The following is a 27,467-nucleotide window of genomic DNA, read 5'->3' as shown; positions in this document are numbered from 1 at the left end:
GTTGATGGCTGCCAGCTGAGTTGCATAGTAAGGACTGTAACTACCAGCATAAAGAAACCTCTTTTTACTGTATCTGCTTACATCTACAGACGTTTACCTCCATCCAATTTGGCTTTTGTGCCACTCACATAATTATTGCTCATACAACATACATTTCCTGAAGATCTACATGTTAAGAAACATTGACCCCGCCCCTAACTCCTTAATGAGGTAAATAAAGAACTGTATTGTTCAGCACTGTACAGACATGGAAATGAATTTCCTGTAAATGACAATACATAATCTACTGTATTTATCTATGTATTGTTAATTATGTCATTCAGAAGTTAATTTCTCTATTTTACAGAGCAGTTCGTCTCTAATCAGTTTCAGGGAGCAGGTGTGAGCGTGAATTCAATATTTGTTTAGGATGATATGAGACAGCCGGGTAGGAATTACAGAGCTTCATTTTGGAAGCCAGTTTTCGGAAAATGCTATCAGCAGTGCGCATTTCTGGAAATACTGTACACAATACAGTACACGTCTGCCAAGGGATCATCTACCCACAAAGAGTTCCTACAGATATACTATTCTGTAATATCCTGAGCTCTCGCTTCATGTATAATGTATAGGAAATGGGGGAAAAAACAACAAGTGTAGAAGAACATGCACACATGTTCTCTAGCGCTGTATCTGTGATAGGGTTCTCTAGAGCTGCATCTGTGACAGGGTTCTCTAGTGCCGTATCTGTGACAGGGTTCTCTAGAGCTGCATCTGTGACAGGGTTCTCTAGTGCCACATCTGTGACACGGTTCTCTAGAGCTGTATCTGTGACAGGGTTCTCTAGCGCTGTATCTGTGACAGGGTTCTCTAGAGCTGTATCTGTGACAGGGTTCTCTAGAGCTGTATCTGTGACAGGGTTCTCTAGAGCTGTATCTGTGACAGGGTTCTCTAGAGCTGGTACTGACAGGGTTCTCTAGCGCTGTATCTGTGACAGGGTTCTCTAGAGCTGTATCTGTGACAGGGTTCTCTAGAGCTGGTACTGACAGGGTTCTCTAGAGCTGTATCTGTGACAGGGTTCTCTAGAGCTGTATCTGTGACAGGGTTCTCTAGAGCTGTATCTGTGACAGGGTTCTGTAGAGCTTTATCTGTGACAGGGTTCTCTAGAGCTGTATCTGTGACAGGGTTCTCTAGAGCTGTATCTGTGACAGGGTTCTCCAGAGCTGGTACTGACAGGGTTCTCTAGAGCTGTGTCTGTGACAGGGTTCTCTAGCGCTGTATCTGTGACAGGGTTCTCTAGAGCTGTATCTGTGACAGGGTTCTCTAGTGCTGTATCTGTGACAGGGTTCTCTAGAGCTGTGTCTGTGACAGGGTTCTCTAGAGCTGCATCTGTGACAGGGTTCTCTAGAGCTGTGTCTGTGACAGGGTTCTCTAGAGCTGTATCTGTGACAGGGTTCTCTAGTGCTGTATCTGTGACAGGGTTCTCTAGAGCTGTATCTGTGACAGGGTTCTCTAGAGCTGTGTCTGTGACAGGGTTCTCTAGAGCTGGTACTGACAGGGTTCTCTAGCGCTGTATCTGTGACAGGGTTCTCTAGAGCTGTACTGTATCTGTGACAGGGTTCTCTAGAACTGTATCTGTGACAGGGTTCTCTAGCGCTGTATCTGTGACAGGGTTCTCTAGAGCTGGTACTGACAGGGTTCTCTAGAGCTGTATCTGTGACAGGGTTCTGTAGAGCTGTATCTGTGACAGGGTTCTCTAGAGCTAGAGCTGTATCTGTGACAGGGTTCTCTAGCGCTGTGTCTGTGACAGGGTTCTCTAGAGCTAGAGCTGTATCTGTAGCCATGTTTCCATCCACACGTTTTATGCGAATTAAGTTATATCGAATAAATAATGCCTTATGGAAACAGTAAAATTCGATTAAAAGTCATGAAAATCGACAAAAGGTTTGTACTGTCGATCTCATCTGATTTTCTCTTGTTCGATAAAAGGCTTTTGTAATAAATGCTTTATCAGATTTAAAGCTCTTAGATGGAAACGCACGTTCACCGGCTTTATTCACATTTTTAGCGATCCTCACATAATTCGATGGACGAGTGGATGGAAACACGGCCGGTGACAGAGCTAGCGGCGGACGCTCCAGCCATCAGGGGAACTCGCTGCTGTAATGGTTACATAATTGATGCACAAGAGCCCTTGTGATTTCCTGCTACAGCGGTGCTGTGACAACTGCATCATCAGAGGCAGAGCAGTTAGCAGCAGCTGGTGCTCCGGTGGACACTCCACACTACGGCAAGCCCAGGGGGTCAGGACCGCGGGGCTCGCGAGGGCAGCAATCAATCGGTCTCTCCGGTCGCCTTGACAGTCGGCGTACTCAACTACTCCGCTGAGTGCACTCGAAAACGACCTATTGGCTGAGTGAGGCGTTGCCGTGGTGAGGGATTCGATTTGTCTCATGCACGTTAACAGATCAGGAGGGTCTCGGGACGGGGGGGTGGGTGGGGGGGGGGGATGTCGGCGTCCTCGCGCGACTCGTTCTGAGTAAAACTGGATTGGAGGAGCGGCAGACACCAGGTACTGTACTGTACACGGCAAAATATGTCCTGTTGACACGTTCGTCTGACTTCATTTTCGGTTCTCTGTTGACATTACTCATTTTTGACAGATTGTTCTACTTTTTGTTCTTAAAACACATTTCAAATTAGTTTGCTGAACTTAGTCATCTGTGTTCCTGTGAAAATTCTTCTCCCAAATAAATGTTCCTTACATTTTCCTAAGGCAACGGGTTTCCTAACTTAAAAAAAAAAAAAATTAAGTGAAGTCATGCAACACATTTTGAAATAATCTGATTATTCAATGAGGCATGCAGACACACAATAGACTCAAGACATGAATGCTCAAAGATGGGTCAAAGCGACGCACGTAGATACAACATATTTTATTATTGTCAGTCTTAAATATGAACACACAATCTTCATAAAGAAAATACATATGAACCAACAATCCTTTACATTACAGGGAGTAAAGTAGAATGCCATTTTCCCTTCACTTTGGAATCAACCGGAATCAAAGGAGCACTTTGAACTTTCCCTTTAGTTTGGGAACCGTGTGCTGATCATCCGTGATGGGAAAGGAAGTGGACCATGGACCTACGTTACCGGGGCAACCCACCAGCAGCTGAGACACAAGCACATTCACCCCTGCCTGCTGTTTTCAATTATTATTCCCATTGCATATCAAACAAATGTCACATCACATCAGAAACAGTACTATAGGGTAGGTACAATACAAGCTCAGTCGAGATAAAATTATCTTTGAAATGTCTTTTTAAGATGGATATACCACGGACTTCCTAGAAGCCCTGACTGTTGCTTTCTGTACAAATGTCTTGAAACAAAAAGATCATGTTGAAACTTTTATTGAATCTACCCACAGCGTTCGCCTTTGAGGTGACCAGACAGAAAGTACCAATGGAATTACCCATCATATCCTCAAAAAGACAATGATATCATTTTACTAACATACTCTGTGTTTGCGTGTGTGTGCGTGTGTGTGCGCGTGTGTGTGGTGCTGTAGCCAAAATATATTATCTTCACTTGTGGTGTTTAACACGTTTTGAGGTCTAACCATTACGTCTAAGGTTATGACATTCCCGAACCATCATGAAATCACCGTTGCCCTTGTAGTAGGGACTGTACGGTAGTTGAATTTTGAAAAATACTCTATCTGTCAATAAAGTGTATTTTGATGACAGCACCATCGGTTTGTCCCTGTCCCAAGGAGCAGACTGACCCGTGGGTCCGGGTCAAGCTGCAGGTCTCAAAGCCACTGGCCCTTCCTCCACACTCAACCATTCACCTGTGGTTTGCCATCGTCAATAATATGTTATAAGTGATATGTTTAGGTAATGTTTAATCCAACACAAGTACTATTTATAAAGCAGTAGATAGGGGATGAACATCCAGGTGTACTGTAATGTCCTGTGAGGAATCCATGGAGTAGAATGACCACAGAGAAACTCCCTTTTTACATCGCCGAAGGCTTCCGTGACTGCCACGTTTCCACACGTACAGTACATGACGGTCCACACACTGTACACTGTATGTGTAAACACATATATACACACTGAAGGCTTTGCAACACATTCTGCCGGAGGATATTGAATGCAATCAAGAGTGATTGTTTTTAGAAAGACGGTGAGGAGCATCTGTTGTGCTGTGTGGGGGAAAGGCTAAAGCACTGAGCAAAGGGATTGCAAAATGGTGGGATGAATTCATTGAGCCTGTGTGCTTAGGTTGCATAATTAACAAAACAGACTCGGCTTTACAGAGCCGCAACTCTATATCTACAGGGAGGTTTGTCCTTTGTGTGTGATTAAGGGGACAAACTTGTTTTGTGATACGTTTTGAAAGGTTATATAAATGAGCTATAGCTCCTTGGTGATCCACAGGCCGATATAAGCCAAATTCAGGTAAGCAACTTATAAAACAACACGGGTAGGTTGTCTGAACTGTAGTTGCAGATGTAATTATGGACGTAGGGAAATAATACTGTAATATTAACAGTTAATTAGTCTTTGGGTTCTTTTTAAGTCTGTATGTCCATGCGTTTTTTTTTTCTTGAACATAGTCTTACTCCATTTGCTCTTAGCTGCCAGTACTGGCTTGTTCAAACTGGAACAATTCTGAAATAACCACTGAAAGTGTAAATGACATGTCCATACATTAAAACTTAAAAATCTTAACACTGGTTGTAATGACATTAATGACTGCTTGGAATATTATTTAAGTTAGATGTCCACACAACGGAAAAACATTTTCATTCATAACTAGTTAAGTCATTACTCTTCACACCACTTTGAGTATAGCTGTGCCAGATAAAGGGGAATCAAACGAGGCAGGTGCCTAAATAATTACAATGTCAACATTTTTCCCCTCTCAAAAATATGTATTAAAAACTACGAATAGATTAGCGTAGCACAAACTGGAGAAAAAAAAAAATCACAATTTACATGTGCAACATGTACTTTACAAGTTTTTTTTTCCATGACCGCAGTTGTTAAATTATGATTAAATATGAAAAATAAACAAAGCCTTTAGACCTTACAGGGGCGTCAGTCTTTCTGCTCCACAATGTATGTTTGACTTTTAGGTTTTTACAACCAACCTTACTCACTTGTTACTGTATATAACATGGTCTCTTGCTGTAACTTTGCTGTGACGAAAACGTAATAAATAATTTAAAAATTTAATAAATGACAAATCTCATAAGATCATTCCAATTTTGACCCCCCCCCCCCTCCCCCCAAAAAAACAAAAAACAACAACATTTGAATCATACCATAATCCTGGCAGAAACCACTCCCAAAAAAAAGAACCAGAATTAATCAAAATCAACGACGACGGTATTGTTACGTCCTTAGCTTCTAAAATGAACAAGTATGTTACATACTTTTTTTTTTTTTGCGGTTCAACATTATGTGTAGTACGGTAGCCGGCGCTGTGCGTCCGCTCGCGGTTCCGGGGGCGAGAGGAACGTCGATCTGCAGACGGGAGAGTTGGGCGCCGCGCTTCAGAACCTGAGCAAGAGGGGGAGGACGACGAGGAAGAGTAGACAGGTGCAGGTGTGCGTGCGCAGGCCCAGCGAGCCGCTGTTCCCATCCTGCACTGCTCTCGGGCCTGCCGGAGCGAGGGGGGGGGGGAGCGAGGGGGGGGGGGGGAGAGAAAGGAGAAAAAAAAAAAAAAAAAACGCGGGATGAGTTTGGGCTTTTCGAGATTGCTTCTGCCCTTCTTCATGCTTAAACCGGCGAATATATATCGACTCGTATGGACTTCTGATCTGCGGATAACAAGTGATTCACTGTGCTAATACCTTCCTGGCGCTCTGCTGGCTCTCTCCAGCTCTCTGTCTCCCCAGGGGAGCGTTGTACCGCTGGGACTCAAGACCAGCGCGATAACAAAAACAACTACTGCCCCCACTACTCTATTATTTATCCTACGGGGTTAAGTAATGTTATCATCTAGAAGTTAGTGATTTATAGATGTGTTTACTGATCACGTTTAATCATTAGTCCGGGATTAGATAAGGTTGAGGGTTTTTATTAATCACAAACCTGACCACATTGTATATGTTTCAGTGGTTGTCTTTTGTATAACGGATGAAGTCAAATCTAAAAGAGATGTTGACTCCTCTAGAAAAGAGATTACATGAAATAAATATGAATGCACAACACAAGGCAGTGTGAACAGCTCTTTAGACTTCCGGAAGCTTCCGGGAACCCTTCATATTGACCATCGCTGTCTCAAATAATGCATAAGAAAATGTGAATGTTACAAAAAGGAGAAAAGGTTTATAATACTGTAGATTTTTGGAGTGTAACACACAGGGACAGACCGTCTTTGTAACACTATTGATTTGCATTCCACTGACCTGTGAAGCATCTCTGAGTCTGGCAAAGGACCACTAAGAGCTTTGTTGGCTACACCTGAAAACGAGCTACTGTATACCTACTGTACACTCGGAAGGCGTGAGCATAATTAAGTCATTAATTCCGGAACAGCTTAGCCTGCTGCTCAGTGTTTTAAGCGGGGCACATTTGCATGGCGACAGCAGCTGTTCCCTTCCCTCTGGCTTGACACCCCTCATCATCATCTTACTGTAGACGCGGGCCTGACCAGCCAAGCGGCCGCGCCCGGCCTTAATTGCAGCTGAGCTTCTTGGAGAGGTAAATGAATGCACAATTGCAGGATAGACGCAGACTTAAGGTCCTAAAACTACAGTATGTTCTACTGGAGGGCAATGCTCTACACTATGTAAGGCATCACACCACTCACAGAGGCTGAGTACTGTATAATACGATATATATAATAACTGTATATAATCGGGAAGCATGTCTGGGTCTGGGGATGAACCAAATGTGGTCAAATGGAGCCGTCACCGGTAACTTTCCCAAATTATTTTGTATTTGTGAAATACTCTATAATGACTTTCTTCACTTAGTCTTTTTTTTTTTTTTTAAATGAGTTCCGTGTGGAACTACAAAGCACTTCTACCGTCTAAAATGTGGCTTAGGCGTCAAACATTCTTCTCCGTGGCCTTGTGGGGGTCACATGGTTCAAAGAGGTTTTTCTGAGAGACGGGTAATCCCATCCAAACAAATACCGCGGGCCTCATCGAGAGGCGAGCAGATTACTGGAGAGCTTTGAAGCTCGGGACACAATGACTTCTAATTTTCCTTGGGTTTTCTTGGGATCATCATCCTTTCTTTTGGGACGTGCATCCAGTTATCCTGTCACCGTGGATTATACCTAATCCTGCATGTGGATAATTAGTATAATAGTTCCTTCCCACAACCAAACATTAAAACATCTCACAAGAGTTGATGGGACCGGTTTCACTTAGTATTGTACTGTGTGTTACAACCAAATACAGTAAATATGTAAGATGGTGGACACATATTTAGCAATTACAGTTCAATTTAGCATTTCACTTTGCATATTTCCCTTTTGCAAGAAATCCTAGTCTATGCGAGGCTGTATTATTATTTTAGTATCTATCACTACATGTTAATCCTGCAGCTGAATTATTGTGCAGTGAAGCACCACCCACAGTGAGACCCTAACATCCATGTGTTTGTTCTTTAGCAAAGGTGACTGTACATGCAGTAGCCATTAAACAGCCTTTCAGTCGGCGTCTATCTGTGACCTCTGACCTCAGTACCAAATAAACCAGCTGCAGGTGTTGAATCCCGCCTTACCGATACAAACACAACAGTTAATGACTCACTGTGGGTAGAACGCTTTGAGGGATGATTAAACCTTGCATTAGCAGTGCACATTTCAAGCCCACGGACAAAATGTATTACATGGATATACAATATGTTGCACACACAACTATTAAATAGACACCACACAAACAAGTGATACAAAGACAAATACTTACACAGCAGATGAACGCATGCAAAACCAAATGAAGCCGTGCAGCAGAGAGAGACGGTTTAGGTTTTAATGAGAAAAAGCGGGTCACAGCATAGCGTTTCCTGTTCAGCCATTTCCACAAAGATTTAAAATTAGATTTTTCCTCGTCAAACAAGAACAGAACTCCTTCTCTGCAGGGGGGGGGGGGGGGCTCTAGTCAAAGCAGGCTTCACTTATCAGGGATAGCAAATGGAGTTTGAGGCCAACAACTTTATTGTAAAACTGCCGGTTACCATCTGACAATCTAATTTCTTCAGGCGGTACAGAGCAAATCATCCGGTCCCTTCCATTTACAGAATGACCACCTGGATATCCCCGGTATTAGCCAAAGAGATACTCCTCTCGGGGGAAACCCAATTTTCAGTCTGTGAAAATGGCCGTGTTTATCCATGCTGTTAGCGTGCGGTCGGCTCCTTCCAGAAGCCTTAGTTTGAGCGCGTGCTCGGCCGGAATACTAACCTTGCAATAGTGTTGAGCTAGTGGGCTCAATTACCTCTACATGAGAGGGACAACAGATATAAGCAAAATACAAACAGAGACACAAAGAGCAAACGATCATTGACGACACTCTTGTGGACAGCGTGAACAAAGATGGCCGGTGAATGTATTAAGCGTTGTGCGTGCAATGTGAGATGTTATTGATGGATTTCAACAAAAATAAAAAATAAAATCAGTTTGAGGCAGATAAATGTCAAGTTTATCTTTAAGTTTAAAAAGAAAAAAAAAACAGCATTAGTACTACTGAACTTAGTACTATGTACTTTATAATTTGGAAATAGATTTGACTTACAGTCTTAGATTGACTATACAACTGTGATAAACCAATATTAATACATGTAGTGTCATCTCGCTGCACTTAATAAGTTAAATTAATTAATTTTAATTAATTAAAATAAGATATGCATGCACTCACCATACAGGAGAAAGCTTGTGTTTGAGCTTCCAAGTTGGTTGACGGCGACGCAGGTGAAGTTGCCATAATCTGCCTCGGTGACGTTGAAGAACGTCAGCTTGGATCCCTGCCTTGCGTCCACGATCTCCATGCCGTCCACGCCGCTGTAAATCCTTCAGGAGGGAAACAACGGCTCCATTAATGAATACTTTTTCCTTTTTTTAACAATTTACATAGAACGATAGGGACAATGTTGTTAGGGAAATGTGTTGGGTGGGTGGTCTTTTGACGTAAGGGTCTTCTTTGTCATACTATAAAAATAGCAAAATGCACTCGGGAACCCATTAAAAAGCCTATCCAACATGAACACTTTTCATAATGATGTTCCACTCAAAAAGTGTTGTTGTTTTTTTTTTTGGGGGGGGGGGGGGGGTCAGGAGTGTCTTGGAAGACATTTTCTCTGCTTGAATGTTGTCTGTTCAGCACATATAAGACATGTTGCATCACCTAATAAAATATCCTATTTCTAATAATGATGCTGAATTAATAATCACTACGCTCAATTTAAAATGAGCTTAACTGGTATATGACAGAGTCATTGAGCGGTACTTGTAGATTCCCCTTTGATATCTGAGCATGAAATGCAGGGCATCGCCTCACCTCGGACACAGAAATGAACACGCCTGCAACGCACACAGCAACCAACAAACACGTTTACTAGTTTTATAGATGCGGAGTCAAGGCGGCCTTCACCTCTTGTCATCTCTGTACCACTCGAAATCCGCCTCCGGCATGGCTTCGGCCTCGCACTCCAGGACCCCTCGCTGGCCGAGGGTCACGCCCACGTCGCGGCCCTCCAGCACCGTGGGGGCGTCTGAGGGGTAAGGGGGGGGGCACAGGAGAGGGGGGCCCTGGTCAGAGCAGCGGGCGTAAGCAGGGCCAGACGGTCAACGTCTTTGTTCGGACAGTAATCAAGCGGTGCATCTTGTTTTGTGAGTTATATATAAATACAGTGGAGCTCCAGGGTACATGGTCGAATAAACATAACAGTAGCGGTTGCTTCTGCCGTAATCATTTAACATAACCTTTATTCGTCACTTTATTTCACTTTGTGTAACGGGACTGAAATATAGCGAAACCCCAAACAAGCTTCAGATTCAAACAGGACTCATTTTGTCCAGACTGACTCTTCAGATTCAAACAGGACTCATTTTGTCCAGACTGACTCTTCAGATTCAAACGGGACTCATTTTGTCCAGACTGACTCTTCAGATTCAATCGGGACTCATTTTGTCCAGACTGACTCTTCAGATTCAAACGGGACTCATTTTGTCCAGACCGACTCTTCAGATTCAAACAGGACTCATATGGTCCAGACTGACTCTTCAGATTCAAACAGGACTCATTTTGTCTGAACCGACTCCCCGGGGTCGTTCAGGCCCAGACGGCGCGACCCTGGACTCACAGTTGACCGTGATGTCGACGGTCTGGGCGTCGGCGGCGATGTCGTTGACGGCGGTGCACTCGTACGTCCCCGCCCTCTGCCTGCTGATGGCCTGGATCTCCAGGACCTCCTCCTCCGTCGACAGGTCCCCTGCGGAGAGGAGCGAGAGCCGTGACCGGTCGCTCGCGATCGATAACCCGGTGCCCTTCGACCTCAACGAAAGCATGTCCGGGCATGTTTCCCTCAGGAGAAAAGGGGGGGGGGATATTGATTTATGTTTGAGCCATATTGACCGCAGTATCAGGAGACAGAGCGAAGGACACACAGGCGGTCAGGTCTTGGTGGTGATCTACAAACAGGAATGGCGTGGCTCTTGTCTTCACTTGGCTACGCTAGCTCCCCCAACTCGACCTCAGGAGGGCATTAATTGACGAGCCGGCCGTGCTAAGAAACAAGAAACCCTTTTGTTTCTGGCGCCAAACCAAGACAACGGCTCAAGTCGGAATCAATTGCAGGTGAAACCTGAACAAACACAACGTTGAGTCAGTGGTGTTTTGGTACAGCAGGCGTAATCCAGATACATCCAGTCAGTCAATGATCTGCATGTTTGGCTAGGCTAGGCTAGGCTAGACTATGGTCATAGTGTAGAGATGTAACGGTATGAACGTTTCACATCACGATTATAGTGACCAAAATGATCACGGTTATCAGTATTATCTCTGTGCTGTTAAAATATGCTGAAAATGTTCAAAAACATCACACTGAAAACATTTCACTAAGTTTCATATTGAAAACCACAAATAGTTTTCAAATAGCAGCACTATGCACTTTTTGTTTGCACACATCACGGTTTATATACCGGTTATTGTTACATCCCTATCATAGTGTGTAGCACGGATATCGGTAAAACGGATTCTACTTGAAGTTTCTACTAAAGGTTTCTTGAGTGCTGCCTTAGTGCTGTAATGTTAATATCACACTTCTTTCCTTTAACGCAGAACTTGAAAACAGCCTTCCAGACAGCCACCGTTTAGCGAACTGACAGGACTAGCCGATTAGCGCTAGCGTCCGTGTAGCTCTCTGCTTCAACCTTCACATCAACGCCAGAGCGTATGTTCGAGTTCCTTTCTCTGTTCCCTCCACTTACCGTTCAAGCCTAACGTCTCGTTGATTCTACAATTCAACCCCCCCCCCCCCCAAAAAAAAGAGGAGAAAGCTAATCCTTTGTGTAGTACAGCACTTAATGTCAAGTGCTCAGGATATACTTGGCTTCAGACTGGATGTGGGTGACAGTAACAGAACGCATACGATTAATTTATTTGAGTTTCGGAGCGTCAGCGGCACCTGGGAGGGGACTCTTAACGAGAGGAGTCATCGTCCAACAAGCCTCACTTGACGAGGGCCGTCGAGAGATCTCCAGAACGCACAGGTGCCTGTAAGTCCTCTCTCCCTCTCCCTCTCTCTCTCTCCTCTCTCTCTCTCTCCCTCTCTCTCTCACATATCCTCTCTCTCACTCTCTCCCTCTCTCTCTCCTCTCTCTCTCTCTCTCTCTCTCACTCCTCCCTCTCTCTCTCTCTCCTCCCTCTCTCTCTCCTCTCTCTCTCTCTCCCTCCTCTCTCACTCCTCTCTCTCCCTCACTCCTCTCTCACTCCTCCTCTCTCTCGCACTCCTCTCTCTCCCTCACTCCTCTCTCTGTCTCTCACTCCTCTCTCTCTCTCGCACTCCTCTCTCTCTCTCTCTCTCTCTCTCTCTCTCTCTCTCTCTCTCTCTCTCTCTCTCTCTCTCTCTCTCTCTCTCTCTCTCTCTCTCTCTCTCTCTCTCTCTCTCTCTCTCTCCTTCCTTCCATGGAGATATTCCTTCAGCCCCTGGTTGCGCAAAGCTCCTGACAAAGCTGCTTTGGATCTTCAGTGAAATCGCTGTCTACAGCAGCACTTCTCTGAGAACCGAACCCCACTTCACTGAACCACACTTTACAAAAGACCGGCAGTAGCACAAGCCTACATAACATAACATAACATGGTTGCGATGTAAACGAACAATTTCAGAACACATAGTATTCACTGTACAGTACATTCTCAGTGTTCTTAATACGCAAGCACTAAGACAGGCTCACACCACCTCACAACATCTCCTGCACACCCAGACCACCAACCACGGGTGTGGGGGGCTGGGGGGGTGGGGTGGGGGGGAATCCATTCATAGAAGCAATGGTTGCCAAGATGGAGTGCGGTAGTGGTTCACATCAAATTATTATTATTATTTTTTCCTGGCCTCGTAAAAAAAGCTTGTGAGTGTAGGGGAGTGGTTACAGAGACTCCCTCAGATTGGGGGGGGGGGGGGGGGGGGGGGGGGGCGCTGACGAGCAGGTCGAGCTCAATGCCGCCGCCCAGAGCGCGGTTCCGTTCATTACCCAGGCCTGGCCTGTGTGCCCTTCTCCTGCTGCGCCCAATAGAATCAGCCGAATCATGGCGCCCGGGGGAGGAGGAGGGTGGGGGGGGAGAGGGGAGCACCGTGGTGCGATGATGGCCACGCCCAAAAAAGAGGTGCCAGGGACGACGGACAGTTGATGTGTTTTGTGTCGTTAGTTCTTATTGATGCTTAGTGTCTTAGTTCTTATTGATGTTTTCTGTGTCTTTAGATCTTATTGATGTGTTTTGTCCACAGTTGTTATTGATGCGTTCTTTCTACAGTTATTATTGATATGTTTTGTGTCTTTAGTTATTATTGATGTGTATTGGTGTATTTGGTCTTAAGTTATTATTGATGTTTTGTGTCTTTAGTTATTATTGTGTTTTGTGTCTTTAGTTATTATTGATGTGTTTTGTGTCTAGTTATTATTGATGTTTTGTGTCTTTAGTTATTATTGATGTGTTTTGTGTCTAGTTATTATTGATGTTTTGTGTCTTTAGTTATTATTGTGTTTTGTGTCTTTAGTTATTATTGATGTGTTTTGTGTCTAGTTATTATTGATGTTTTGTGTCTTTAGTTATAATTGATGTATTTTGTGCTTTTAACATGCTTTTATCTTCTAGCTTACCTACCTTTCCCCTTAAGTGTCTCTCGTCACTTCCCAGGCAGCCATTGTAAATGAGAATCTGTTCTTAAAGACTTGCCTGATTATATCAAGTTTAAATAAATAAAAGTAAACATACACTATAGAGAATGCTAGATCCGGTAAGTACTACTACATTAAAGTTATTTTGTTTCTTTATTTAATATGTCCTGACAACATTAGGGTTAGGGTCCTGATAACTCTACATTAACCCCTCCGGGGTGTAATAATTCCATCGTCATTTCTGAATCAGAATCAGAAATGTTTATTGCCTTGTAGTTTTAAAACATACAGTACAATAGGAATTTGTTTCGGTCAATGGGGGGGGGTACACAAGCAGCAAAGAGTGGAGAATGTGGGGGGGGGGGGGGTTGGTGGGGTGTCAGGAGAGACAACACCACCCCCCCCCCACCAACCCCCGTACCCTCTCTGTGTCATTGAAGGCGCTACTCCACTGCCTCGGGCACATTTCGGGCAAAGACGAAAGAGTGAGAGAAAGAGAGAGAGAGGGAGGGAGGGAGAGAGAGGGAGAGAGAGAGAGGGAGGGAGGGAGAGAGAGAGAGGGAGAGAGAGATAATGCTGCGGAGACAGACGTAGAAGGAGAGAGCGAAGGAGAGGGCGTGCAGGTCAACCGGGAGCGAGGGTATCAGGAAGAAAGAGAGAGATATATCTACTGTAGGTAGAGAGAGAGGGGAGATATACAGGTATGTGAAGGGAAGAGAGAGAGTATGTCTCGGAGAGAGAGAGAGAGAGAGGGGAGATATACAGGTATATGAAGGGAAGAGAGAGAGTATGTCTAGGAGAGAGAGAGGGGAGATATACAGGTATATGAAGGGAAGAGAGAGTATGTAGGAGAGAGAGAGAGAGGGGGGAGATATACAGGTATATGAAGGGAAGAAGAGAGAGTATGTCTAGGAGAGAGAGAGAGAGAGAGGGGAGATATACAGATATATGAAGGGAAGAGAGAGTATGTAGGAGAGAGAGAGAGAGGGGGGAGATATACAGGTATATGAAGGGAAGAGAGAGAGTATGTCTAGGAGAGAGAGAGAGAGAGAGGAGATATACAGATATATGAAGGGAAGAGAGAGTATGTAGGAGAGAGAGAGAGAGGGGGGAGATATACAGGTATATGAAGGGAAGAAGAGAGAGTATGTCTAGGAGAGAGAGAGAGAGAGAGGGGAGATATACAGATATATGAAGGGAAGAGAGAGTATGTAGGAGAGAGAGAGAGAGGGGGGAGATATACAGGTATATGAAGGGAAGAAGAGAGAGTATGTCTAGGAGAGAGAGAGAGAGAGAGGGGAGATATACAGGTATATGAAGGGAAGAAGAGAGAGTATGTCTAGGAGAGAGAGAGAGAGAGAGGGGAGATATACAGATATATGAAGGGAAGAGAGAGTATGTAGGAGAGAGAGAGAGGGGAGATATACAGGTATATGAAGGGAAGAGAGAGAGTATGTAGGAGAGAGAGAGTGAGGGGAGATATACAGGTATATGAAGGGAAGAGAGAGAGTATGTCTAGGAGAGAGAGAGAGAGGGGAGATATACAGGTATATAAAGGGAAGAGAGAGTATGTCTAGGAGAGAGATAGAGAGAGAGGGGAGATATACAGATATATGAAGGGAAGAGAGAGTATGTAGGAGAGAGAGAGAGAGGGGGGAGATATACAGGTATATGAAGGGAAGAAGAGAGAGTATGTCTAGGAGAGAGATAGAGAGAGAGGGGAGATATACAGGTATATGAAGGGAAGAAGAGAGAGTATGTAGGAGAGAGAGAGAGGGGAGATATACAGGTATATGAAGGGAAGAAGAGAGAGTATGTAGGAGAGAGAGAGAGGGGAGATATACAGGTATATGAAGGGAAGAGAGAGAGTATGTAGGAGAGAGAGAGAGAGGGGAGATATACAGGTATATGAAGGGAAGAGAGAGAGTATGTAGGAGAGAGAGAGAGAGAGAGAGGGGAGATATACAGGTATATGAAGGGAAGAGAGAGAGAGTATGTAGGAGAGAGAGAGAGGGGAGATATACAGGTATATGAAGGGAAGAGAGAGAGTATGTAGGAGAGAGAGAGAGAGGGGAGATATACAGGTATATGAAGGGAAGAGAGAGAGTATGTCTAGGAGGGAGAGAGGGGAGATATACAGGTATATGAAGGGAAGAGAGAGAGTATGTAGGAGAGAGAGAGAGAGGGGAGATATACAGGTATATGAAGGGAAGAGAGAGAGTATGTCTAGGAGAGAGAGAGAGAGGGGAGATATACAGGTATATGAAGGGAAGAGAGAGAGTATGTCTAGGAGAGAGAGAGGGGAGATATACAGGTATATGAAGGGGAGAAGAGAGAGTATGTCTAGGAGAGAGAGAGAGAGAGGGGAGATATACAGGTATATGAAGGGAAGAAGAGAGAGTATGTAGGAGAGAGAGAGAGAGAGAGGGGAGATATACAGGTATATGAAGAGAAGAGAGAGAGTATGTAGGAGAGAGAGAGAGAGAGAGAGAGGGGAGATATACAGGTATATGAAGGGAAGAAGAGAGAGTATGTCTAGGAGAGAGAGAGGGGAGATATACAGGTATATGAAGAGAAGAGAGAGAGTATGTAGGAGAGAGAGAGAGGAGATATACAGGTATATGAAGGGAAGAGAGAGAGTATGTCTAGGAGAGAGAGAGGGGAGATATACAGGTATATGAAGGGAAGAGAGAGAGTGTCTAGGAGAGAGAGAGAGGGGAGATATACAGGTATATGAAGGGAAGAAGAGAGAGTATGTAGGAGGGAGAGAGGGGAGATATACAGGTATGTGAAGGGAAGAAGAGAGAGTATGTCTAGGAGAGAGAGAGAGAGAGAGGGGAGATATACAGGTATATAAAGGGAAGAAGAGAGAGTATGTAGGAGAGAGAGAGAGGGGAGATATACGGGGGCAGCTGTAGCTCAGGAGGTAGAGCGGATCGTCCGCTGATCGTAGGGTTGGCGGTTCGAATCCCGGCCACATGTCGAAATGTCCTTGGGCAAGACACTGAACCCCGAATTGCTCCCAGTGAGCAGGCTAGCGCCTTGCATGGCAGCTGCCGCCGTCGGTGTGTGAATGTGTGTGTGAATGTGTGTGTGAATGTGTGTGTGAATGTGTGTGTGAACGGGTGAATGAGAAGCCTTTGTGAAGCGCTTTGGATAAAAACGCGGTCCGTTTATCATTGACCATACAGGGATATGAAGAAAAGAAGAGAGAGCATGACTAGAAGAGACGGGGGAGATATACAGGTACAGAGAAGAGAGAGAGAGAGAGAGAGAGAGAGAGGTGGAGGCCGTCAGAGGAGAGAGCCGTGCAGGATGGGTGTTGAGAGAGAGAGAGGTTTTGTGTTGGTTCAGTTGTGTTTTGTTACGCTATGCTTTTAAACCTGTAGCACTCTGAGATCTTTAAATGAAAAGTGGATTTCAAATAAAAAGTATTATCATTATTGTTGGAGAGAGAATGGCGGCGGGTTTATTGATCTGAACAGGGGTTGGTCCAGTACCTCCGACTGGGCGGAGCCCAAATAGAAAATCATTTGGGTCGTGAAAACGGAGGATTGGTGGGAGGGAGGGGGGGGGGGGCATTATCATGAGGGAACCCGGGGGCGGGGGGGGGCGCGGGGTGACGCAGCAGGAAGTGGACAGATGGAGCTGCTTTCAGGTGGGATTAGGTGTAAACAAAACCCGTAGCGTTGGGTTCGCCGCGGCGCCGCTGACAGGGGTCCGGACCTGCGAGGGGCAGATATGCAGATGTCAAAATCGGGCAGCCCCCCGCCCGCCCCCCCCCCACCGATGAGCCTGGGAGATAGAGGCGCTCCGCGACGCCCTTTGATATCTCCGGTCCCCTTTGAGGGGAAAAACAGACAGAGGGTAGGAAGAGAGAGAGGGACAGATCCAGACGCCAGGCTTTGGGGGTTCAGTTAGCGAACGTAATAAGACTCTTTCTTCTCGACCGCCGGGGAGAATTCCAGTTGACGGTCACGCTTTGATTGGACTTGTCACCGGTGGCACCGCGTTTTTTTGGTCTGAACCCTCCGACGACGTGTGAGATCCACGGCAGGCGCTAACGCCGGGGCGCGCATTTGATGCGTTTTTCTTATCGTCACACCGGAGTGGTAACAGATAACCCACGATGAGAGTAGATGGTTCATATTCTCTGTAAGAACGTTACCGTTATTATCGTACACTGTTTAAATTGATGCTCGCATTCACAGCCTACTGTGGTCAGCAGTTTATATCATAACATTAGGGCTGGGTATCGAGTCGAATTTCAAGAATCGATTCGATTCCGATTCACAAGGTTCGGAATCGGTTATCACGATTCAATTCGATTTCAATATCTATTCGGTTAGTGTTACTAAAACCTTTTTTTTTTTTTGCTGTAACCTTAATTACTAGGGCTGGGTATCGATACTGATTTCCAAAAATGAATGAATGAATGAATCATTGAATGAATGAATGAACTATTTATTCCTTAATTTATTTATTCATTCATTAAATAAAAGATCGATTTTGGGATTCATGAATCGATTCTGAATCATTTGATTCAGAATCTATTCAGAATCGATGAATCGATTTTTTAAACCCAGCCCTACATAACATACAGTAACATGGTTTGGTATTAGATTTGATGAGAACTGTATGAGATAGAATGCTGACTTAATAACCAAGCCTAATGTACTATACAGCAGTAAGGCAAGACGTTTACATACTGAAATTAAATAAAGATACACCTAAGAATACCTCCATTCAAACATTAACTTCCTGTCAGGACAACATGCAAATTCCCCCATCTGCACGACGCATGTAGCGAGTTCCCACGGAAACCAACCTCCCACGAATGACTTCATACTCGGTCGCGACGCAAACATTCTGACTTCCAGCGAGCGTTTTCATTGGACGCAGGGGTGCCGCATGGCTTTCTGGGCCTGCGGCTGTGCGCCTGGTGTCCCGGGCCGAGCCGTTATTGCAGTCATGTGCGCGAGTCTGAGGGAGATCTGGCGCGGATCTGTTCCTGATCCGGCACAGAGCCTGCGAGCCATCCATCTATCACAGCCGGCCGGATACTGAGCAGGGTCACGACTGCACGAGAGCCCAGACAGGGCCGGGGTATCATCAATCCCCACGTGCACGCTCGCGCGCACACACACACACACACACACACACACACACACACACACACACACAGGGGTACACACACACTCTCACACATACACACACACTAGCTCGCGCACACACACACATGCACACTCGCACACACACACACACACAGACAGACAGTTACACGCACACTCTCACACATACACACACACTAGCGCGCACACACACACATGCACACTCGCACACACAGACACACACACACACACACACACACACACACACAGACAGGTACATGCACACACATACACACACTCACACAGACACACTCACTCTCTCTCTCTCATACACACACCTCACACACACACACACACACACACACACACACACACACAGCTACACGCACCCTCTATCTCACACGCGCGCACACACACACACACACACACACACACACACACACACAGACAGAGGTACACGTACAGGCACATAAACACACAGAGGTATACACACACACACACACACACACACACACACACACACACAGAGGCACACACACTCAGAGGCACACACACACAGGCGCACACACACACACATAGACTGAGGCACACGCTCAAGCACACACACACACTCCTCCACTGGATAGATATTTATTTTATTCTTTCTTTCTGGCATCCTGAAAAATCTTGTAATAACAGAGCCCACACAGAATATCCCTGCAGCTCCAGGAGAGAGGAGAGAGGAGAGAACAGCCCAGCAGGAGAGAGGAGATACTAGCCCTGCAGCTCCAGGAGAGAGAGGAGAGAACAGCCCTGCAGCTCCAGGAGAGAGAGGAGAGAGGAGAGAACAGCCCAGCAGGAGAGAGGAAATACTAGCCCTGCAGCTCCAGGAGAGAGGAGATACTAGCCCTGCAGCTCCAGGAGAGAGGAGATACTAGCCCTGCAGCTCCAGGAGAGAGAGGAGAGAGAGGAGAGAGAGGAGACCAGCCCTGCAGCTCCAGGAGAGAGAGGAGAGAGAGGAGAGAACAGCCCTGCAGCTCCAGGAGAGAGAGGAGAACAGCCCAGCAGCTCCAGGAGAGAGAGGAGAGAGAGGAGATACTAGCCCTGCAGCTCCAGGAGAGAGAGGAGAGAGAGGAGATACTAGCCCTGCAGCTCCAGGAGAGAGAGGAGAGAACAGCCCTGCAGCTCCAGGAGAGAGGTGAGAGGAGAGAACAGCCCAGCAGCTCCAGGAGAGAGAGGAGAGAGATGAGAGACCAGCTCAGCAGCTCCAGGAGAGAGAGGAGAGAGAGGAGAGAGAACAGCCCTGCAGCTCCAGGAGAGAGAGGAGAGAGAGGAGAGAACAGCCCTGCAGCTCCAGGAGAGAGAGGAGAGAGGAGAGACCAGCCCTGCAGCTCCAGGAGAGAGAGGAGATACTAGCCCTGCAGCTCCAGGAGAGAGAGGAGAGAGAGGAGAGAGAACAGCCCTGCAGCTCCAGGAGAGAGAGGAGAGAGAGGAGAGACCAGCCCTGCAGCTCCAGGAGAGAGAGGAGAGAGGAGAGACCAGCCCTGCAGCTCCAGGAGAGAGAGGAGAGAGAGGAGAGAGAGGAGAGACCAGCCCTGCAGCTCCAGGAGAGAGAGGAGAGAGAACAGCCCTGCAGCTCCAGGAGAGAGAGGAGAGAGAGGAGATACTAGCCCTGCAGCTCCAGGAGAGAGAGGAGAGAGAGGAGAGACCAGCTCAGCAGCTCCAGGAGAGAGGAGAGAGAGGAGAGACGAGAGAACAGCCCTGCAGCTCCAGGAGAGAGAGGAGAGAGGAGAGAGGAGAGACCAGCCCTGCAGCTCCAGGAGAGAGAGGAGAGAGGAGAGACCAGCCCTCGAGCTCCAGGAGAGAGGAGAGAACAGCCCTGCAGCTCCAGGAGAGAGAGGAGAGAGAGGAGAGACCAGCTCAGCAGCTCCAGGAGAGAGAGGAGAGAGAGGAGGGAGAGAACAGCCCTGCAGCTCCAGGAGAGAGAGGAGAGAGAGGAGAGAACAGCCCTGCAGCTCCAGGAGAGAGAGGAGAGAGGAGAGAACAGCCCTGCAGCTCCAGGAGAGAGAGGAGAGAGAGGAGAGAGAGGAGAGAACAGCTCAGCAGCTCCAGGAGAGAGAGGAGAGAGAGGAGAGAGAGGAGAGAGAGGAGAGAACAGCTCAGCAGCTCCAGGAGAGAGAGGAGAGAGAGGAGATACTAGCCCTGCAGCTCCAGGAGAGAGAGGAGAGAGAGGAGAGACCAGCTCAGCAGCTCCAGGAGAGAGAGGAGAGAGGAGAGACCAGCTCAGCAGCTCCAGTAGAGAGGCCAGCGCAGTGGACAGAGACGTGCTGAGGGGTCACTGGACCTCGTTACTGCGGGGGTTTGGCCTTGCTCTGTTCAGCTGGGAGAGACCAGCTAGTGCTACATGACACCCGTGGATATGTTTTGTTGTGGTTGACACCCGTGGATATGTTTTGTTGTTGTTGACACCCGTGGATATGTTTTGTTGTTGTTGATGTCCCTGCATCAGTCTAACTGTGAATCTGTCATCCTACATACGTAACATTCATAATATTCGTAACATTCATTATCATATTTAAAAATAGGCAATAAAGTGCAGCACATTTGCCATTGAAACAACGCCATCGAGTCGGCGCTGTGTTTTTAATGTGCCGTGAAGACAAATGCTCTCAGTAAACAGTATTTCCAAAAGAGGCTTTATTTAAAACTCGCTTCCCATCTCAACGATCTGAACTTCGACCTCAGCCTTCTGCTTTCGGTTTTGTTGAACAAGAGCCTCGCCGAGAAACAGCCTCGCCGGTCGGGGATTGTTATGATGATGAATAAACATAAGTAGCCCATCAGAGCGCATGTTTTGATCGCCGAGGGTGTTGTGAGGGGGAAAAAGAGCTCTTTTGATAAAAGCAAATGCTCTGAAAGTCTGATTCATATGGAGATGTACAGCATGTGATGACGGATCTCCCATTAGTCCGCCTGAGTTAAGTACTAAACTTTTTTTTTCTCATGTCAAACTATCGAAAAATGAAAAGAACAATTTGTTTTGATCTTCTGGACGAGCTATCATCTAGCTGGTCCACGGCAGAGCGCAGCGACAGCAGGAGACGCCTCTCTCTCTCCGTGGGAAAATAACAAATCCAATTGTAGGGAGCTTGAGAGTCCGTCCTCCGGTTCAACCCAGCGAGGGTTTGCTGTTGAATTCTCATTTACAGAGTTAGAAATGTAGCTTCCAGTCCGACGCCAGCTCAGCGAAAACCCCACACCCTCCACAGAGCAGCCGACGGGAGGCGCGTCCGACGCTCGACCCCAGGTGCTCTGCGCTCCCAATTAGTGAATGCGTGGCTACTACCCGGACGCTGTGCGTCCGAGCCGGACTCCCGGGTCACGGTCAGATGTCTGAGCTGGACGGCCGACGCTTCGGGGGGGGAAGTGGACGCGTTTCCGCTGGAACGCACAGCGTCAACAGCGGAACCGATATGTCGGCCATTTTGACCGCCTGCGGGAAAGCTGTGGTAATTGTTAGAGCTATTATTAAATAAGAGACTAAACACTGAAGAAGGCAGAGCCCAAACGCGTGTCAAGTCTGTCCACCATCATGGATTAAAAGAGCATAAACATAGTTTTGAGTGCGGACCCTTCTTTATTATAGAGCTATTATTAATCATGTGTAGCCCAAAAGTCCAAAAGTTGTTGTGAGGAATCGGAGATACCGAGGGGGGATACTGTGAGAGTGGATTGCGGCCTGCCACGTTTCCGCCAGGCCCTGCTTGGTGCTAACGAGAAGCTCGTTATTATCCCTGTTATGTAACCGTTCACCGAAGCATTCTTTTGAGAGTGCGCGCGCGATACAACCCTCCCCCATGCGACGGAGGAAATGACGGTGGCCCAGAACCGACACAGTCCACGGTCCTGACCTATCAGAGGACTCCCCACGGACCCCCCGTCCCAACTTTAAACGACTCAGCCCGACTGAGAAGGAGGCGCACATATGAATGAAACTCCACTCCGTCCGTGAGAAGCTCTAGTATTGTGGCGGGGTTTGTAAACGCGTGTTGCTGTAGACATGGTCCCCGTGTTGCTAGTATGGGCCAGTGATCAGACCGATTAAGGAAATAACAGAATATAAGCAGCTTTTCCTAATTAGGGGAGTTTTATCTTATCATCTGCTCATCCGCAACACTGGGCATTGAGAAATAAAATTGCCAGTCTGCTCTGGCTGCCAACCAACTTTTTTTGTATTTATTATTACTGCAATAAGCTCTTTTGTCATTTCGATGAGGAAGTATTAGGGTTTGTATCTCCCAAAAGTACCGCCGTTCCATAACTTATAGACATTTTCACAAGGCACATATTGGACTACTAAGCAGGCTGAAAGACTGACGTTTTTCATTATTTTGTAAATCAAGGACCCGGTGGACACAGATAGAGCTAGTGATTGCGTAGCGAACGCGCGGACGTCCCGAATGTATCAGGAGTGACCGTTGTCGGTGAAGTCTAGCACGAGGCGAGCGACGCTCGATCTATTCAGCGCATGGACGCGCAATTATGGCCTCTCTGCCGCCAAGACGACCGCCGCCCCCCCCCCCCCCCCCCCCTACTTATCTCCTAACAGACAGGCCTTGGCCACATCCTTGTCATATTAACATTTCAATTCCCGGTTCCTTGTAGCGACACAAAGGAGAGAGAAGGGATGACACTGGCACAAAAATGGCTCGGCGCAAAATAGAACTCATCACTACGAGCCTCTTCCGCTGATTAAGTGGAGCGGAGAAAAATACTGAGAATCAGACGGAATAAAATATGTCCCCACCCCCCCCCCCCACCCCCACCCCCGCACTTGCGCGGAGATAAACAAATGTAAACAAGCCTTCATGCTACGGGTAAACATGTAACGCTCACGCATGACGCGTGTTCCTTTGAGGTCGTGAATGGAGTGAAAACCTGATATTTCCTTAATGAATATGAATATATTATGTGTTAATCAATGTATTATTATTTAATTTAACTCCCAGAGCTCTAACCTCTGTGTGAAAAGTAAAAGGGCCTGTTGATCACTTTCTTTCAATTCTGGAAATCCAGAAAACCACACATTCAATAACTCCCCTCGATTGTCTGGCGAAGACGCAATGTGCACCGGGCAGATTTCAATAACTCGTATTGTGCTTGCGCAAAAAATGCAATCAATTCCACTGTGGACATTATCCTATGTGCTCCAGCAAGACCTTTATCTATGTGTGAAGCTTTTGAAGTACGTAAATGATAAGTGAATTCATTCGGCAGTTCACACAGCCCCCACAACATTTACATCTATCCAATTATCCTAATTAATTAGCGAAGATGCCGGGGGTAGTTCATCTCTATACTTCTCATTACTCTGCCATAATGGCTGGGAGACAGGTAATGATGGGTAATGAGCTCCTTGGAAAGGACAACGATGCAGTTCACTGGGGGGTTACCCAAAGTCACAAGATGGAGATAAGCAGAGAGAGGGTGCTGAGAGAGAGACAGATATGCAGAGAGAGAGAGAGAGAGAGAGAGATAGAGAGACAGAGAGAGGGTGCTGAGAGAGAGACAGATATGCAGAGAGAGAGAGGGAGAGAGAGAGAGACAGAGAGAGACAGAGAGAGGGTGCTGAAAGAGAGACAGATATGCAGAGAGAGAGGGAGAGAGAGAGAGAGACAGAGAGGGAGAGAGAGAGAGAGAGACAGAGAGAGGGTGCTGAGAGAGAGACAGATATGCAGAGAGAGAGAGAGAGAGAGAGAGAGAGAGAGAGACAGAGAGAGTGTGCTGAGAGAGAGACAGATATGCAGAGAGAGAGGGAGAGAGAGAGAGAGAGACAGAGAGGGAGAGAGAGAGAGAGAGACAGAGAGAGGGTGCTGAGAGAGAGACAGATATGCAGAGAGAGAGAGAGAGAGAGAGAGAGAGAGAGAGAGAGACAGAGAGAGTGTGCTGAGAGAGAGACAGATATGCAGAGAGAGAGAGGGAGGGAGAGAGAGAGAGAGGGTGCTGAAAGAGAGACAGATATGCAGAGAGAGAGAGAGACAGAGAGAGGGTGCTAAGAGAGAGACCGATATGCAGAGAGAGAGAGGGAGAGAGAGAGAGAGAGACAGAGAGAGGGTGCTGAGAGAGAGACCGATATGCAGAGAGAGAGAGGGAGAGAGAGAGAGGGTGCTGAAAGAGAGACAGATATGCAGAGAGAGAGAGAGGGTGCTGAGAGAGAAACAAATATGCAGCGAGAGAGAGAGACCGAGAGAGAGAGAGAGAGAGAGGGAGAGAGAGAGAGAGACATACAGAGAGAGACAGAGAGAGAGACACGATGAGAAAGGGGATGAGGGAATAAGGGTGGAAGAGGAGAGAGAAAGTGTGTGTTAGAGAGAGAGAGAGAGAGAGAGAGAGAGAGAGAGAGAGGGGGAGAGAGAGAGAGGGAGAGGGAGGGAGAGGGAGAGAGAGGGAGAGAGAGGGAGAGAGAGGGAGAGGGAGAGAGAGGGAGAGAGAGAGAGAGGGAGAGAGAGAGACCGGTGGTGGGCAAACAGACACAAAGCGCCCCACTATGTGTCCATCATGGGTTGAGGATGTAATAAGTTGCGTCTCACCTGAGGGAGAGAGGAGTTTCCAGCTGACGGCGGGTTCTGGCTTCCCATTGGCCTGGCACATCAGGGTGACGTCAGAGCCTTCGTTGACCACCAGGTCCTTGGACAGGTTAATGATTTTGGGTGGCACTGCAGAGAACAACGGGCAAAATGACTCATCTGTTTAGGAAACTCGCATCACTTTGAATTCTCATTTGCCAGCCTCCCAGTTTCAGAATAATAAAGTGACTGAGCACACAGACTTTTATTTCTATTTTATTTTTCTATATTTTATTGAACACCCACTCTAAACACTGCTCCCCAGTGTTAACGTGGGCTTTAGTAACGCTTTCTGAATGCTGGAAAACTCAGGATAAGAATCATCTATATTTGAACCATCAGAAAAAGACAATACTGTACATGGTGAGGTCAGTATACATGCTATTCACTTCAACCACCCCCGTTATATATACCAGAACGCCGCCTGGAAGATGGCTACTGAGGCTTCTGGGGGCACGACTCATCTATATTTGAACCATGAGAAACAGACAATCCATGGTCAGGTCAATATATACGCTATTCGCCTCATTACAAAGGGTCCCTTCAAGAAAGACTGTTCGGAGTTGGAATACCGGCCTTGAAAAGCTGCTTCTAACACTGGAACCTACAGGAGAGATAATGAAGACCACAACATGGAATACATGGAATACATAAAAGACAAGCTTCCACTGGCGTGACTGCGTAGCCGCTGAGGCGTTCTCTCATGTACTTAGAGAAGGAGTGAAGGCCAGTTCCCCCTCAGTCTGAATGGGACCGTGGTAGAGAGGTCCACCTGGGGGAGAGGGTGCCTTACAGGGGCGGCTGTAGCTCAGTTGGTAGAGCGGGTCGTTCAGTGATCGAAGGGTCAGCGGTTCGAATCCCAGCTCCGACTGTCCACATGTCGAAGTGTCCTTGAGCAAGACACCTAACCCCAAATTGCTCCAAATGAGCAGGTTAGCACCTTGCATGGCAGCTACCGCCATTGGTGTGTGAATGTGTGTGTGAATGGGTGAATGAGAGGCCATTGTAAAGCGCTTTGAGTGCCGCTAAGGTGGAAAAGCGCTATATAAGTGCAGTCCATTTACCATTTACCATTTAAAGACGTCTCGTCTTGTTGTTTTGGGAGGGGGGTGTTGATTGATAACCTGCAGTAACCTTGGGAAGACGCTGCTCCACAAAAAAATATAATAATATATATCATATTAATATAATAATAATAATAATAATAATAGTGCATCAAAATCAAATCATCCAGTGATGAACTCAAATCATAAAGGGACGCAGAGGTTATTACCTGGTTATTACCTGGTTATACCCTGGTTATTAGCTGCACATTGTGACAGTTCTGTGTCTCGTCGCTTCTGTTGCACCTTCAAGATTTCTGAATGAAAAGGCTTAACAAAGCTGAGCACATGGTCTCCCTGTCGACACATGGGTCAGACTGTCCTTAGCAGCACGACAGGAACGGCAGGCCCGGAAAGCATTTCATCAGAAATGAATGGGCGCTAGTATTGTTTAAATATCACACACTATTCAATAGAAAAGACCTCTTCCATCTCTTATAAGTCTGCCGACTTATTCCATCTTTAACATACTTCACCTTAAAAGCTGGGTCTTCACAGAGCTAAAGACGAGGGCTCCGAAATAACTTTGAGAAGAAGCATCAGAACCTTGACCTAGAAAGCGTCAAAGCGAGGAGGAAGGAGGTTAATGGAAGGGTATTTGAAAACGAAGCGCACCTAACTGGGCCTATTCTTCAATGTGACAGGGAGATACACACTAGCGTTAGCTGCAAATAGGAGAGTTAGGGAGTAAATATTGCAGAGGGACTACTCCTACAGTGCTCATCAAATATCTAACGCCCCTATATGCCGAATCGATTGTACAAAATGGCCGATATACTGTACGGTATTGCAAGCACATCTTCTGACAGAGTATACATGTATGCAATAGGGAACATGCTATGGAGGCAAATGTATAAAAACATTTTTTCCCCCCCTAGCGTAGAGTCTGCTAAGGAAAACTGAGGGAGGTGGACTGAGGCTGACTATTTAGACAGGTTATTAATGTAACATTAAAATTCATTAAACCAACATCTGTATACTAGGGAGCTAGAACGGGTCGTCCAATGATCGTAGGGTGGGTCGGCGGTTCGAACCCCGGCTCCTCCAGACGGAGGTGTCCTTGGGCGAGACGCTGAGCGCCATATTGCTCCCAACGAGCAGGCAAGCGCCTTGCATGGCAGCTGGCCGCCATTGGTGTGTGAACGGGTGAATGAGAGGCCGTTGCAAAGCGATTTGGATAAAAGCGCTATATAAGTGCGTTCCATTTAAATTTTACCATTTGACTGGTTTCATGAAAAGAATGAAGAGCAAAATGGAATGTCATATTCCTTGAGCAACATGGTTTGAACATAAATGGGTGAAGC

At 46.6% G+C, this 27,467-nt stretch overlaps 1 protein-coding gene across 1 annotated transcript in view; it reads right to left on the bottom strand.

Annotated features, from left to right (window-relative positions):
* Positions 1-5,539: 5,539 nt before the first annotated feature.
* Positions 5,540-27,467, bottom strand: part of ntm (neurotrimin) — a 315,940-nt gene continuing 294,012 nt past the window's right edge. The window contains exons 4-9 of the mRNA XM_084447234.1: positions 25,025-25,150; positions 10,311-10,439; positions 9,599-9,719; positions 8,867-9,018; positions 8,413-8,448; positions 5,540-5,655 (exon numbers count right to left, since the gene is read on the bottom strand). Coding sequence (XP_084303360.1) covers positions 5,549-5,655; positions 8,413-8,448; positions 8,867-9,018; positions 9,599-9,719; positions 10,311-10,439; positions 25,025-25,150 — 671 coding nt within the window. The 3' untranslated portion in view covers positions 5,540-5,548. The remainder of the gene's footprint in view (positions 5,656-8,412; positions 8,449-8,866; positions 9,019-9,598; positions 9,720-10,310; positions 10,440-25,024; positions 25,151-27,467) is intronic.

This window comes from Borostomias antarcticus, assembly GCF_949987555.1.
Source record: "Borostomias antarcticus genome assembly, chromosome: 1".
In the NCBI taxonomy this organism is placed as follows: Eukaryota; Metazoa; Chordata; class Actinopteri; order Stomiiformes; family Stomiidae; genus Borostomias; species Borostomias antarcticus.
This window is presented reverse-complemented; position numbering and strand designations above follow the sequence as displayed.